Source organism: Pan troglodytes, chromosome 1 (assembly GCF_028858775.2).
Source record: "Pan troglodytes isolate AG18354 chromosome 1, NHGRI_mPanTro3-v2.0_pri, whole genome shotgun sequence".
NCBI classification, from domain to species: domain Eukaryota; kingdom Metazoa; phylum Chordata; class Mammalia; order Primates; family Hominidae; genus Pan; species Pan troglodytes.
Genome location: NC_072398.2, coordinates 78,381,420 through 78,395,672, shown reverse-complemented (window position 1 = coordinate 78,395,672; position 14,253 = coordinate 78,381,420). Strand labels below are relative to the sequence as shown.

Below are 14,253 nucleotides of genomic sequence, written 5' to 3'. Positions count from 1 at the left end.
TCTTGGTCTTGATTGCAGTTGGCAGTACAAGAAGAAATAGGCTTTTGAAACAACATAAAAGATTTATAATTTGTGGTTGCACCTAAGAAAGAATTTTCTTTGAGAGAAGAAAACAAGTCATGGGATTGGCTTAATAGGGGATTTTCTCTATATGATTAAAAATAATGGCTTAGTGTCTAATTGGTCTCGGTTAAAACAAAGTACAGAAGCTAAGGATTTTTTTTTTTTTGCAGACTTCTGTTTCGGGGGCATGAAATTCAGATAATTGTGCTATCACAAGGGCTTGTATTACTTAGAAAGACCTGAAGTACGAGACAAAATGATTTGGAAAAATGAATAGGAATGGGAGGAATGCTTCCAAATATTAAATAGGAAGGAGAATGCAAGTGCAATGTAACTACTGAGAGGTATTTAATCCTAGGTGTTTGAATTCTAGTGCTGATCTTATTGCAAGCTAATTTTGCTAATAGCTAGTGGTATAATCAGTGATGTTGGTTGGAATATTTTAGGCATTGGTAGATCTCAAAAATTATTATTAAATTTGCTCCATTTCCAAGATGCAGCTGATCTTACATTCTTACTGAGTGTCACAGAAGTGCCACCAAAGGTGGGCCCTGAGGTAAGGCACCACAAGTGTAAAATACCAAAGAGAAGGCTGACTGTGCAAAACCATGAAGCAGAGAGAATGGTATGGTAGCTTCTTGGCTGGAGGAATCTGGTTGAGATCATCTGACATTTTTTTCTACAGAAACAGTCTTCTAAGGACAAGAGGAGTTTCACGTTTTCCCTGAAAACAAACTCAACAAGCATTTACTATATCTGGGTGCTTTAATTATCAAGAAGAAATGTGCAGTCTCTATTCTAAGCTTCAAGGGTATTCCTGGTAAGGAAGCATTGATGAAGAAGGATTCTCTTAGCAAAAGACTTAGAGGCCTCAGTTGTCAGGCCTCTGGATTTAAGCTACATTTTGACTCTGTACACAAATCTAGATCATTCCCTCAATTTGTAATAAAAACAATATTATAGCTGAGGTAGGTGTCATCATGACTTGTGCTAATAGTTTTGCTGAGTACATTGTGTGTTTATAATCAGAGAGAATCAGGATAATTTGCAAATTAGAAGACAGAGCCAAAAGTACTTTCTAAATAGTGAATGGCCAAGCTCTCCTTGTTCTCCCCATCCTCACTCCAACGCTTCATAATTTTCTTTGGGCTGAGCCTCTTTGGGGAAAAGCTATGGGGAATGTAAGTCAAGTTCATTAGATGGAGCATGTGACTTGGGTTTTGGCAGCATGGTGTTGCAAATCTCCGGGACCTACACAGGCTCTGCAGAGCTCAGGCCTTAGGGTGATAGTTTGATGGAGGTGTCAGCACAGCTGGTATTCCACTCGGTTTCACATATACATCACTCCTGACTGGGCTGGGTGGGGGCAGCAGAAGAGGAGCATACTACACTCTGACTGCTATGGACAACCTGGACAATTATCTCACCACGCTACCTTCAGGCGAACTCAGAGAAAACCAAGGAAGGATCTTGACAGGTAAAAATGGAGTTGTGATTCTTCAAAGGTCCCTAAGATCTCAGGGTCCTAGAACTCAAGTTTGAGTGAAACATTTTCAGGGATCTTTCTGAACTGTTTCCTGTTCTTGGGTTTTCAGGGAGTGAGCCCCAGGCTAATGTTAGCTTGGGTTGATGGCATTGTAGCACTAGTCCTGATCTAGGCTGAGGCCTCTGAAGCCTGCCTTTGCAACAGCATGGAGCCTTGAGTGAATGCTGTTAGAAATTACTTGCTGCTTCAAGGAGAGTGCATGGTAAAACAAATCCCTGTAATGTGGTTTGAACATAGTTTCCTCTCTATAACTCTATATTTGTGTTCATGTATATATGTTAGGAGAGAAGGAACCAGGAGATAATTGGTCTACTTGATTATTAAACTATATGAGTGAGCATAATATTGTCAAAGACAAATAAGGTACAAAACTATTTACTCTTCTTCCTTTATCTCTAGAGAAGTCCAAAGAACGTGGGCAGGGGTAAGATTTTCCTTGACAAACAGGCATCAAGGATCATGCAAGTAATGTCTCTCTGACAGTTCAGATCTTGTCCCAGATTTAGAGGCAACAGCCAAGCATTAGAGTTGCTGGGATTCTTGACATATGAACTTGAGAGCACTAATGGCCACATTTGCACATGCAAAGTGGCATTTGGCTATAGGACTTTGATAAAGATGTGAGCAAATGAAGCAAGATCTCACTATAGATATACCGTAAAAAAGTCTTAACTGGGACTCCTACAGTGAATTTGGCTTCTTTTCATCATTGTGTTCTATTCCAGATGACCAGCTGAACTCAGAAGAAAAAAAGAAGAGAAAGCAGCGAAGGAATAGGACAACCTTCAATAGCAGCCAGCTGCAGGCTTTGGAGCGTGTCTTTGAGCGGACACACTATCCTGATGCTTTTGTGCGAGAAGACCTTGCCCGCCGGGTGAACCTCACCGAGGCGAGAGTGCAGGTAACTCAAGCTGTGGGAGGCTGGCACCAAGTAGTACCCTCCTCAGAGGCACATCTCTGAAAACTGTTTAAAAACACAAATTATAGCCCAGCACAGTGGCTCATGCCTGCAATCTCAGCACGTTGGGAGGTTGAGGCAGGCACATTGCTTGAGCTCAGGAGTTCGAAACCAGCCTGGGCAACATAGTGAGACCTCATCTCTACCAAAAATACAAAATAAATAAATAAACAGCCAGGCATGATCGTGCGTGCCTGTGGTCCCAGCTTCTTGGAAGGCTGAGGTGGGAGAATTGCTTGAGCCTGGAGGGTGGAGGTTGCAGTGAGCTGAGATCATGCCACTGCACCCCAGCCTGGGTGACAGAGTGAGACCCTGACTCAAAAATAAATAAAAAAACAAACAAATAAATAATACCCAAGTTATAGGCTTCAGATGGGAGCTGGTACTTATAAGGGTTACATATGGTCAGCATGAGGATAGAATCCTGTTTCCAGCTGTGTTTCTTTGGGCAGCAAGTATTTTTTAAAATAAAATTGAATGCCTTCAGGTAGGGCAGAATAATCCTTGCTACAGGTTCCTCTCCCAGCACCTCTTTCTTTCTGACACTTCCAGATTTATGTGATATACATTGTCCATCTGAGTATTTTACTCTGCACCCTTAGATTTCAATCTGATCTCAAAGTGGTTAAAGAGATGAATTCTCTGTCCCCTACCTCAGCTCTCCTCCCCAGTCTTCAAGAAACTTGTTGTAAGTACACATGAGTATGAGCACTGATGGAGTGGGAAATGAATACTTATGAACTGAGTTAAGAGCACACTTAAGTGGATGATTTTATTTTCCTTCAGTGTCTCTGTGAACTGAAAGAAGGTAAGAGCATGAAAGGCAGGAAAAAGAGAATAGCCATTCTTTCTAACATTAGTGCCATGACACACCAACTGCAAGCCAGACATCTAGAACATGATACAACCTGTGATTAACAGTCATAACAATATGTAATACTAACACTACTGGAGCCCTTATATGCCAAGTAGTGTTCTTTACATAAGTAATTTATTTCATCCTCACACCAATTCAGTGATGTGGATAGTATTCTTCATTTTGCAGATGAGAAAACTGAGACACAGAGAGGTCAAAGTATTTTGCACAACATCACATAGCTAGGAAGTGTCTGAAAGAGGATTTGAATGCAGATAGGCAGATCCAGAGTTCATGCTTTTAATTACCACTCCCCATCCCGCCGCCTCCCAAAAAAACTGAATGAATAAGAGTCTCTTGGCTAAATGCCTTTTCAAGTAGTGCTTTGTTGTGTCTGTGCTGAAAGATCTTGTCTTCCATATTGCCAGTAGCAAGATGCTGTTTTGATAAGGTGGGTAGGTCCAATCTGTCTTGTCTTCCTTACAAAATTATTGTTTGTATATCTATGTTCAGTCTGAGTGTTAATAATTTCTTTCTGCAAATGATAACCCTCTTGAACAGCCAGAACTTGAGCTAGACCTCAGGGTAGATTCCTAGCCCATTGATTAGGGCCTGTGTCTATGGAGGAGGCACAGTACACAGTGGGAGACCACTGTGGAGTTGATGCAGAGATCCTGGTGCTCCCTTCAGCCTGAAGAGAAAGTGTGAACGCTTTCCCACGGGGAAACAGGGAACTCATCAAGAAGTACTCCCCAAGAGAAAAAAGAAAAACGTCAGTGACAAAAGAAGAAAGTCGTGGGAGCCTGTGGGGCCCCTGAGGGTAGGTCAGGAGGAAGTGTGAGTGCAGGTGCCCCTTTGGGCTCAAGTGAGAGTGACCCATAGAGACAACACTCAGTTTTGCTCTCCCATTCGCCATCCAGTGCAGATTATGCAATTTGTCTTCCCACACCCTCTTCCTCAACACTGCTTACCGCAAATCTCTAACTCTGCTGTTAAATCCTTTCCTCTCTCCTCAAAAACCCCATGTCTTTTATGCCACGCCTCAGCTTGTGGTGGTGTAATGAATACTTTTAGTCCAGTAACCCACAGCACACTAATGTGCCACTTTTGCTATGGTGATCTAAATTTTAAATAAGGAAACCTGCAGAGGGCAATGGTGGACATTTCAAAAAAAAAATGAAAGACCAATTTTGGGGTTGGGGGACTGTCTTGCCCCTATCATGACAGGGAAATACCTTTTTTATATGTTGGAACTATTTTTTATTTCTCTTTTCCCACCTTGCTATGATTTAATGACTTTTAGAATAGTGAACATTTCCTAAATGAGTAGGGCAGAGTTCTCCCTTCATGACTTCATTCTTCCCCCATGAAAGCCTACCTTTTCCCAGTCTGAACCAATCCCTTCTGATTCTGGGCTTCTTTGCATTTATGGCATTTATCATAACATGAAATGTATTATATTGAGTTGTATCTGGGCCAACTTCCCCCACAGGACTGAGGAGGCCTCTTGGATGGAGGCCATGTTTTATTCATCTTTGCAAAATTTATTTTTTTCTTCTTTTCCTCTTTTTTTCCTCATACACTTATCAAGCACATATTATACTCTTGAACCCGGTTTTGTTTTGCTGGGGATGAATAAGATACTGACCCTCTCCTTAAGGATGTTTGGACTGGGGTGGAGAAGATAGATGTACAAACCATACACTTATGATATCATAATATGATTCCTACATCAGTGGAATGTACAATAGTTAGTGATAGAACAGAGGAAGGAATGATCTAATCTGCCTGGGGGAAAAGGGAGAGAATTTATGTTTATTAGGCACTAATTCTGGGCCAATTCTCAAAACTATCCTGTAAGTAGATATTGTTATCTCCAATTGATTAGGAGACAAAGGAGCAGAGAAATGAAACAACTCACAGGACAAATCTTGAAAGTAGTGTAGCCAGTATGACTTTTAAGTCATGTTCAATGTTAAAGTTGAACTTTGAAAAAAATATATGGGCTTTGATACCTGGACAAAGCGGGGAAGAATATAATAGGCAAAGGAAATATCCAGTGTGAATATTTTTAGGTAGGAAAGGGCCTAACACATTTAGGAGTCCACAGGTAATTTTGAGCACAGGGTAGGAGCTGGTGCTCTAGAGGGCCAGTGTATGAGGTTAGAGTGATGTGGTTTGTGGCTGGATTGATGGACAAAGAGCTAATTCCTGAACAGCCTTAGTTCTATGGTTAAGAAGTTTTTATTTTATTCTGTGAGTAACGGGGAGCCAGTAGATGATATAAAACAAGGCAATAAGGTGATTGTATTAACATTTAAGATGATAGCTCTAAGAGCAATGTGAAGGCACATTAGAAACAGAAGAGCTAGGAGTCTGGGAAGCCAAGTCCAGATTCCACCTTGGCCAATTTCCACCCAGGCCCTTCATGCTGCACAGCTCTACAGGGCACTGATCACGTGGTAACTTATGTGTATATTGGCCCCTCGAGCTGTACAACTGCTCACTCCACAAAAAGAACTTTCTTCTCCCATACCTTGTTATACATTTCTATAATTGCACTTAAAATACTTGTTTTGTAGTTTTTCAAATTTACATGTCTTCATTTAATAGGTTTTGATCTGCTTAAAAGCAGAGAATAAGTTTCTCATCTCTCTCTTTCCAGCATTTAGTACTGGGCCTGGACCATAGCAGGTGCTCCATAAAGATTTCTTGAATGAGTAAATGAATGAGTAGAATTCCATAGCACTCTAGAAGAGTTGTATGATCATGAATTGGATGTCCTTGAGTTCAGAAACTCAGCCATTTATTATTTATGTGAATTTCAACAGATTACAGTCATACAATGCTTAACAATGGGGATCTGTTCTGAGAACTGCATTTTTAGGTAATTTTGTCATTGTGCAAACATCATGGAGTCTACTTACACAAATCTAGATGGTATAACTGACTGCACACCTAGGCTATAGGGTATAGCTTAGTGCTCTTAGGTCACAAGCCTGTACAGCATATTACTCTACTGAATAGTGTAGGCGATTGTAATACCATGGTAAGTATTTGCGTATCTAATCATATCAAATAGCAAAAATTTGGTATTATAATTTAATGAGACCACCGTTGTATATGAGGTCCATCATTATATGGTGCATGACTGTATTTAATCTCATTGAAATTGCTTCCTCAACTGTAAAATAGAAATAATAAAACCTAATATGTGGAATTGTCATGTTGACTAGAAATAATGTATGTAGTGTGTTTATATAAGTTCCTAGCCCTGGTAACACTTAAAAAACAATATCGTTTGCCCACCTTTTCATGGGATTGTTTGTTTTTTTCTTATAAATTTGTTTAAGCTCCTTGTAGATTCTGGATATTAGACCTTTGTCAGATGGATAGATTACAAAAATCTTCTCCCATTCTGTGGGTTGCCTGTTCACTCTGATGATAGTTTATTTTTCTGTGCAGAAGCTCTTTAATTAGATCCCATTAGTCAATTTTTGCTTTTGTTGAAATTGTTTTTGACGTTTTCATCATGAAATCTTTGCCCATGCCTATGTCCTGAATGATATTGCCTATATTTTCTTCTAGAGCTTTTGTAGTTTGGGGTTTTATACTTAAGTTTTTAATTTATCTTGAGTTAATTTTTGTATATGGTGTAACGAAGAGGTCCAGTTTCAGTTTTCTGCATATGGCTAGCCAGTTCTCCAAGCACCATTTATTAAATAGGGAATCTTTCCCCATAGCTTGTTTTTGTCAGGCTTGATGAATATCAGATGGTTGTAAATGTACAGTCTTTTCTGAGTTCTCTATTCTGTTCCATTGGTCTGTGTGTGTGCTTTTGTACTAATACCATGCTGTTTTGATTACTGTAGCCTTGTAGTATAGTTTGAAGTCAGATAGTGTGATGCCTTCAGCTTTGCTCTTTTTGCTGAGGATTGTCTTGGCCATACGGGCTCTTTTTCATTCTATATAAATTTTAAAGTAGATTTTTCTAATTCTGTGAACAATGTGAATGGTAATTTGATGGGAATAGCATTAGATCTATAAATTACTTTGGCCGTATAGCCATTTTTGTGATATTGATTCTTCCTATCCATGAGCATAGAATGTTTTTCCATTTGTTTGTGTCCTCTCTGATTTCCTTGAGCAATGGTTTTTAGTTCTCCTTGAAGAGGTGCTTTACTTCTCTTGTTAGCTGTATTCCCAGGTTTTTTATTCTCTTTGTAGCAATTGTGAATGGGAGTTCATTCATGATTTGGCTCTTTGCTTTTCTGTTGTAGGTGTATAGGAATACTCGGATTTTTGCATACTGATTTTGCACCCTGAGACTTTGCTGAAGTTGCTTATCAGCTTAAGAAGTTTTTGGGGTGAGACGATAGGGTTTTCTAGATACAGGATCAGATCAGGTCATCTGCAAACAGAGACAGTTTGACTTATGTAGCAAACCTGCACATCCTGCACACGTATCCCAGAACTTATAAAATAAAATAAAAATAAATAAAATTAAATGATAGGTTTATTATTAGTTGTAGCAAATGCTGTCAGTGCTGTCCATTTCCCTTGAACCCTACAATTAGGTGTAGTCTGGTCAGCTTCCAACTTTCAGTGCCTGCATTTCTGTGCCAGCAGTTTCTTCCTAGAATTTCAGGACAGTGCCCTGCCTTCAGCATTCCAGAAGTGCTGGAACATTAATAGACAATGACTGACAGGATCCAGTGTACACACACCCAGCTCTATCACCTCCAAGAGGGATAACTCTGAAGTGTGTGTTCTACGTTAGTCTTAGTCTTCAGGGTCTCTGCAGGATTGAGCTACCACAGAGATAGCTGGTTTAGTAGTACACCCTTTAGTGGTTGCCTTTTCTTCTCTGTTACTTCCTTGCTCCCCAAATGGTGGTCCTTGCACCTCCCAAATAAAACATTTCCTTCTTAAATCTTTGTTGGAACATCTACTTTTGGGAGATGGGGAATTTTCTTAAAATATAATTATTATGAAACCAGATGAAATTTTCACATTTTGAAGAATTTTGAAAAAGCTTTTAGAAAAGTCATTATTTCTGTGGCAGAAGCCTAATGAGATTTTTCTTCACTTTTCTTGATTACAATTGTAACAGGGATTATAACCCATATTTTGCTGTCCCGTGGGTAAGTCACAGATCCCATATCTGGAGACCCGATTACTGGAGAATTGCATGGTCTTGTTGTAATAGTCTTGACCTTTAAGAATGGCCCTCATGAGGGAAGGCGGATGGCATGTTTCTATTGTTCTACGGAGAATTCCATAGCCATCTTATATCTTCTTTGGGAAGGCATTATATAGTAAAATCAAGCAGAATTTCATTCATGTAACCCCTTCTTCTTTGTTTTTCCTCTCTTTCCTTATGCCTTCTTGCCTCCTAACAATCCTCCAGGTGTGGTTTCAGAACCGAAGAGCCAAGTTCCGCAGGAATGAGAGAGCCATGCTAGCCAATAAAAACGCTTCCCTCCTCAAATCCTACTCAGGAGACGTGACTGCTGTGGAGCAGCCCATCGTACCTCGTCCTGCTCCGAGACCCACCGATTATCTCTCCTGGGGGACAGCGTCTCCGTACAGGTGAATGACTGGCCCACTCTCCCTTGCTCCACTTCCACATGTTTCTCAGCGGTCGGTCATGTTTCAAGTTGCTTGTGCAGCTCACCGACATTTCTTACTGGGTTAATCTCTTCAGAGACATTCAACTTGCTGACATCCCCACATTTTCCCAGGAGATTATAAGCTGCCCCAGCAGCAGGGTTTGGGGCAGAAGTGAGAGGGGCAGGCTATCTCACCAATCTCCTCTTGGACTCAGGAACTCTTGCAAAGGTTTCAAAGATGAGGAAGAATCTAAAAGAAAAGATCATTAAGCTGTGCCCAGTGTTCCTCTTGCAACAATTCTGGAACAAAACTTTACCCTGTTTCCAAATTTAAGCTAAATTCGTTGTATTACGCAAATGTAGGGACGTAACTTGTAAAACTCCAAGTATAGGGCCAAAGGCAAACTTTGCAGTAAAACTGGCTTTGAATTAAAAAAAGGAAGAAGGAAGGAAGGAAGAAAGAAAGAAAGGAAAGAAGGAAGGAAGGAGAGAGACAGAGAGGGACTATGACAGAGAGAGGAGGAAAGAAAAGCCAAGTTCATTCTGATCACTTTCATGGCCAAGGTTCTTTATTAGTAGGTGTGAATTTCTTATAATGCCAAATGCCTTCCTAATCTATTGCTAATTCTTGTCTACTTGTCTGAAGGTTTCTCTGGGGATCAGTTTGTGTGTATTTGTGTGTGTGCGTGTGTGTGTGTGTCTGTGTGTGTTTCTTTTAAATAAAAAAGGAATGTATAATTTACACTAAACTTTTATATTAAAAAGTTGAACATTTTTAAAGAAACAAGTAACAGAGTACTATTTCAATCTCATAAAGAGGCTTTTAACCTCCAATTATTATGCTGTTCAGAAAATATAGGCTGCCAGAAGGGAAGCTGAGACACAAATTCCTAACCCATTGGATTAGTCTAGAGTGCCTTTCTTTGAAAATATACCTGAGTACTCTGAGAAACCAGGCCAAGCCTACGTGTTCTCCCTGGCTGATTTCAGTGGAGGAAGAACTATTCAAAAATTCATTTATTATGCTTTTGTTTACCTTTTTATTGTCAAGGTTAATTATTGGTTTAAGGAGAGGTTTTAAATGAAATATAGGAGATTATGTCTCAGATGAAGTTGAATTTCTGACATGAAATGCTACATTTTTGAAATGCAAGTGTTTTTCAAAGGTTCTTAGCTTTAATCAAAGCAAAAAGCCTCATCTAAAAGTTTCTTTCTGTTCCAAATCAGTTCCTTTAGAGAAACATGGTAAATGCACTTGGAAATTTGTTTTAATCCCCTGTTATAAAATTAGCCTGAATTCTTTTGGTCTTAGCACATAGAGACCCTACGTCTAAGAAAGTCTTATTCTGGGCCCTATTGCACTCAGATGTGGTGTGCCTTACTGATCTTGAAACATTAGTTATATCTGTGTGCCCTATTTTAAATTTAAACTCCTCTCCTATAAGATTTACTACAAATACATTTTTTGAAGACCATTGTAAAATCACATATTCTCTAATATTTTAAATAAATGAAAGGCTGCTTTATTTCTCTTATAAATATTGGTATAAGAGAAATTTAGTGTATTCATGAACACGCTAAATGGCTTGGAAAATGGGTGTGGTTCAAAGCCTGATGCTTCAAGATCTCTGGTTTGAATTTGGTCACAACCAGGAACCCCTTTTTCTGTCTGGGTCCTCCATAGGAACTTTTCATACCAGCCATAAACAATCCAGATGGCTGCCACGTGGTCCTTACCAGTGAGAGGCGTCACACAGCACACACTGCATGAATGGGGATGAAATCATTCCTGAATTAATATAGGGTTATATTACTTGGACCTCAGCCATTTGAGCCTCAGTGTCTGCATCATATGTGTTTAGTATATGGACATCTAACTGAAATTATTAACGTGGCAATTTATGCGTGCCTTTTTTGGAAATATTCTATTTTAATGGAAAGAATTATGTAGATATACTGGATACATTTTTAAAAACATCCATAATTCACCATCTTGACATAACTAGTATATTCATTTTTGTGATTAGAGTTCAATGTTTTATATAGATGTAGCTTTAGTGTATATATTATTTTGTATTCCGCTCTTTTCACTTAAAGTCATATAACCTAGTACGTTTAACTCATTTCTTGGTATGCTTTTATATCATTTCTCTCTTAGAAATTGGATTTGTAAAAATTAATTTAGAAAATCATAAAATATGTTCATATTCTGTATGAAGAATAAATTAATCTTCAGATATAAGCAGAAAAGTGATGTTAAAACAATAATTTAATCAATAATAATGTTTTTTGATCCAATGTTGACTGAAGTGTTTATATTTTGGTTGATTTCTAAAAGTAGCAAAAAGCTATTCTGTTATTTGGAGAATTTTCCGCTATGTTTAGAACCAAACTATGTTATGATTTCACACTTTGAAGCTTCATAGGAAATATTGTTAAGGAAATAAAAAAGAAAAACAAGTGATCCAAAGCAAAGGAAATGATAGACTTTTTGTGTTATGAAAAATTAACTCACTGTTCTTGTTGGTACTATTATGTCAAGTTAGTTATCTCACATGTGACACTCATTAAAAGGCATTTCTCTTGGTTAATTCTTGGAACACTCTTGTGTGATAGCTCTGTCTTGCTGTGCTTCCAAAGAAGAGACTAAACACTTGCCCAAATTTAAGTCTTCAGCAAGGAGAATTAGAACTAATGCTTGTGTTCCCTGTTTTCATCCAACATGTTAAGCCACACGACTATATTTTCATTCAAATTAAACCTTGCATTGTATTGAAAGTAGTAAAAAAAGTATAAGATTGGAAAACTATCTAAAATCCCCTTTTTATGCAAGAGCTATCTCAGATCAGTGAGGCATGCCTGCAGCTGAAGTCCACACTCTGTGGGTACCTCATCCCATTGGACTGATAGACGTGGCTTGGTCATACAAGCCAGAGACAGTGAGCAGACAGTTTTGCCAGAAAGGATAGTTTGCTGACTTCCACAGTTATCCCCTGAAAAAAGAAAGGAGAAAACCAAGGCATAAAAGCAGTTATTTGCATATGGTCAGAATTTTGGCTTGGAAAATAGCCAACATACTTTTTTCTGGGTGTCTTTTACATCCAGAGTGATGGATGTGTAATTTATTGTTCAAACTGGGACATTTTTTAGAGTGAAAGGGGAGCATTATTAATAATTATACTAGGACAACAGGTATAAGCCAGGATTGCCCCTAGCAAACTGGGACATATAGTTTGCTCTAATTATAGCTTGTCATGACCTCACTCATTCCCTTGAGCATGTTAGAGGTGATGACATTAGGCAGGCAACTGAGTCACCAGAGGGACAAAGCATTCCCTATCACGGACACTGTTTTCCTGGCAGGTGCCTTCTTTACATCCGTGGCCAGTTAAAGGAAGCTTGTTTTTGGCACACACACCCATTGCTTAACTCAGAACTATTTTTCTTAGGCAACTTGTAAGAGTGAAAGCACACACAAGCACCAGAATTATTCAGACTCACTAATCTTGCAGTGCTTTGCTTCTTGGGTAGCAGTGATCAACCAAGTCCTGAACTTTTGACTGTTATTTGAGATGAAGTAGCCAAGAAACATTTTCTCAGAGACATCCTTTCCTAGGTGAAGTGGGTAGTGAATGGCCTGGTTTTGCATTATTTACCTGAAGTGCCATATCCAGAGGGAGGGCTGGGCTTAAAAGAAAGCTAGTGATGAGTGAAAGAGAGGTCAGCTATCCTTGTCCACAGCTTCCCTCCCCATCCTTCTCCTCCCCTCATTCGATCGTGGTCATGGTGCTGCCTGACATCTGCTGAACGCATTTGGCTTATTTCTCCCTTTCACACTTTCAAAAATAGATCCTCGTCCCTCCCAAGATGTTGTTTACACGAGGGGCTTCATAACGGATTCTAACGGAAGACACTGAAAAGGTAACTTGTCAGAGGGGGAAGAGGGTGGCTGCTTGGGGTAGGGTTTAAGTGGGAATTCAGAGTGTTTAAGAAAGTGGGGGTTGCAGTTCTAGAAATTTCAGCAGTGAAGTCCTCAAGTGAGGAATATTATTGGTAACCAGAGCTGCAAGAAAGCATGTCCACGAAATGAAGCATAGTGTGATACTAATCTAGAGCAGGGCTCTTCAGAGATTGCTGTGCACAGGAAACATCTGGGATCGCATGACTGTGCAAACTCTGATTCACTAATTCCAGGTTGGAGCTTGGATTGTGTATCTCTAACTTGCTTCTAGGTGATGCTGATGTTGTTGACACTTGGTACACATTTTGAATAGCGAGACTTTTTAGGTTACAGGACGGGGTTCGGAAGAACTATGTTCTTGTCCTGGCTTCTGCTGCTCCTCAGGCCAGTCAGATCATTGCTCTCTTATGTAGCTTTGTATCTAACATGAAGCTAGCAATAATCTCCCTATTGCTTATTTCACAGGGGTGTTTGGAACCTATCGATAAGCAGTGTGCACTTCAAAAAAAGTCTTGCAACAATAGAAAGATACAAGAGGCTTTATATATAGAAGTATTTCTAAAATGAAAAGTTAAACATAGCAGAAAGATCACTGAACATACAGTACAAATGGAAAGCTTACCAATGAAATGTGCAAGAGTGTTCACTTTAAGAGATAAATATATGTATTAGAAAATCAACTTCTAAATTTCAAAACAGAAGTTAGAAACAGAAGTTAGTTATTTAAATCACAAAAGATCCCTTTCCAAAGAATTTACCAGATCTCTTTTTGAAAGTAAATTTCCCTAGGAAAACTGGTATTACATTTTATCAGGTGAAGCAAGTATGCCTCCTTTGTTCTTGCACTGACAAAAGAACAAACCAGAGACTTTCTGCAACTTCTATGCCTCACAGTCTTGAACACCGTAACCCCTACAGTCTTTGAAAAAATCCTGAGCTGGTGAAACCCAAGGATTTCAGGAAAACTCATAGACTTCTCGGCTGACAGATTTGTCTTTAGGGTGAAATTGTACACATCTTGTCATCATTTGTTCAAAGGGCCAAATAGAAAACAAAGAGTTGAAAATAGAGTCAGGTATTATTTTTTTCCCAAGCTATCAATTGTTTTGTGATTTGTGGGACTTAACACTATAGGTGTTTAGAAAGCAGAGGGGCAGTTGTCCATACGTTTCCTGGCTTTAAAATCGTAGTACGAATAGTATTTTCCATACTTCCTCAATGTTTGACAGTCATTTTAACACATTTTTTTTTTCCTCA

General features: G+C 39.1%; 1 protein-coding gene across 2 annotated transcripts in view; it reads left to right on the top strand.

The window, feature by feature from the left end:
- The window catches only part of PRRX1 (paired related homeobox 1), a 73,437-nt gene that overhangs the window by 54,420 nt on the left and 4,764 nt on the right, over positions 1–14,253 (top strand). The window contains exons 2-4 of one of the 2 annotated variants that reach the window (XM_003308600.6): positions 2,335–2,510; positions 8,834–9,015; positions 12,885–12,956. In XM_003308600.6, the coding sequence (XP_003308648.1) occupies positions 2,335–2,510; positions 8,834–9,015; positions 12,885–12,939 (413 nt within the window). In that variant the 3' untranslated portion in view covers positions 12,940–12,956. The remainder of the gene's footprint in view (positions 1–2,334; positions 2,511–8,833; positions 9,016–12,884; positions 12,957–14,253) is intronic. The other variant, XM_001141191.6, reaches the window with a different exon arrangement.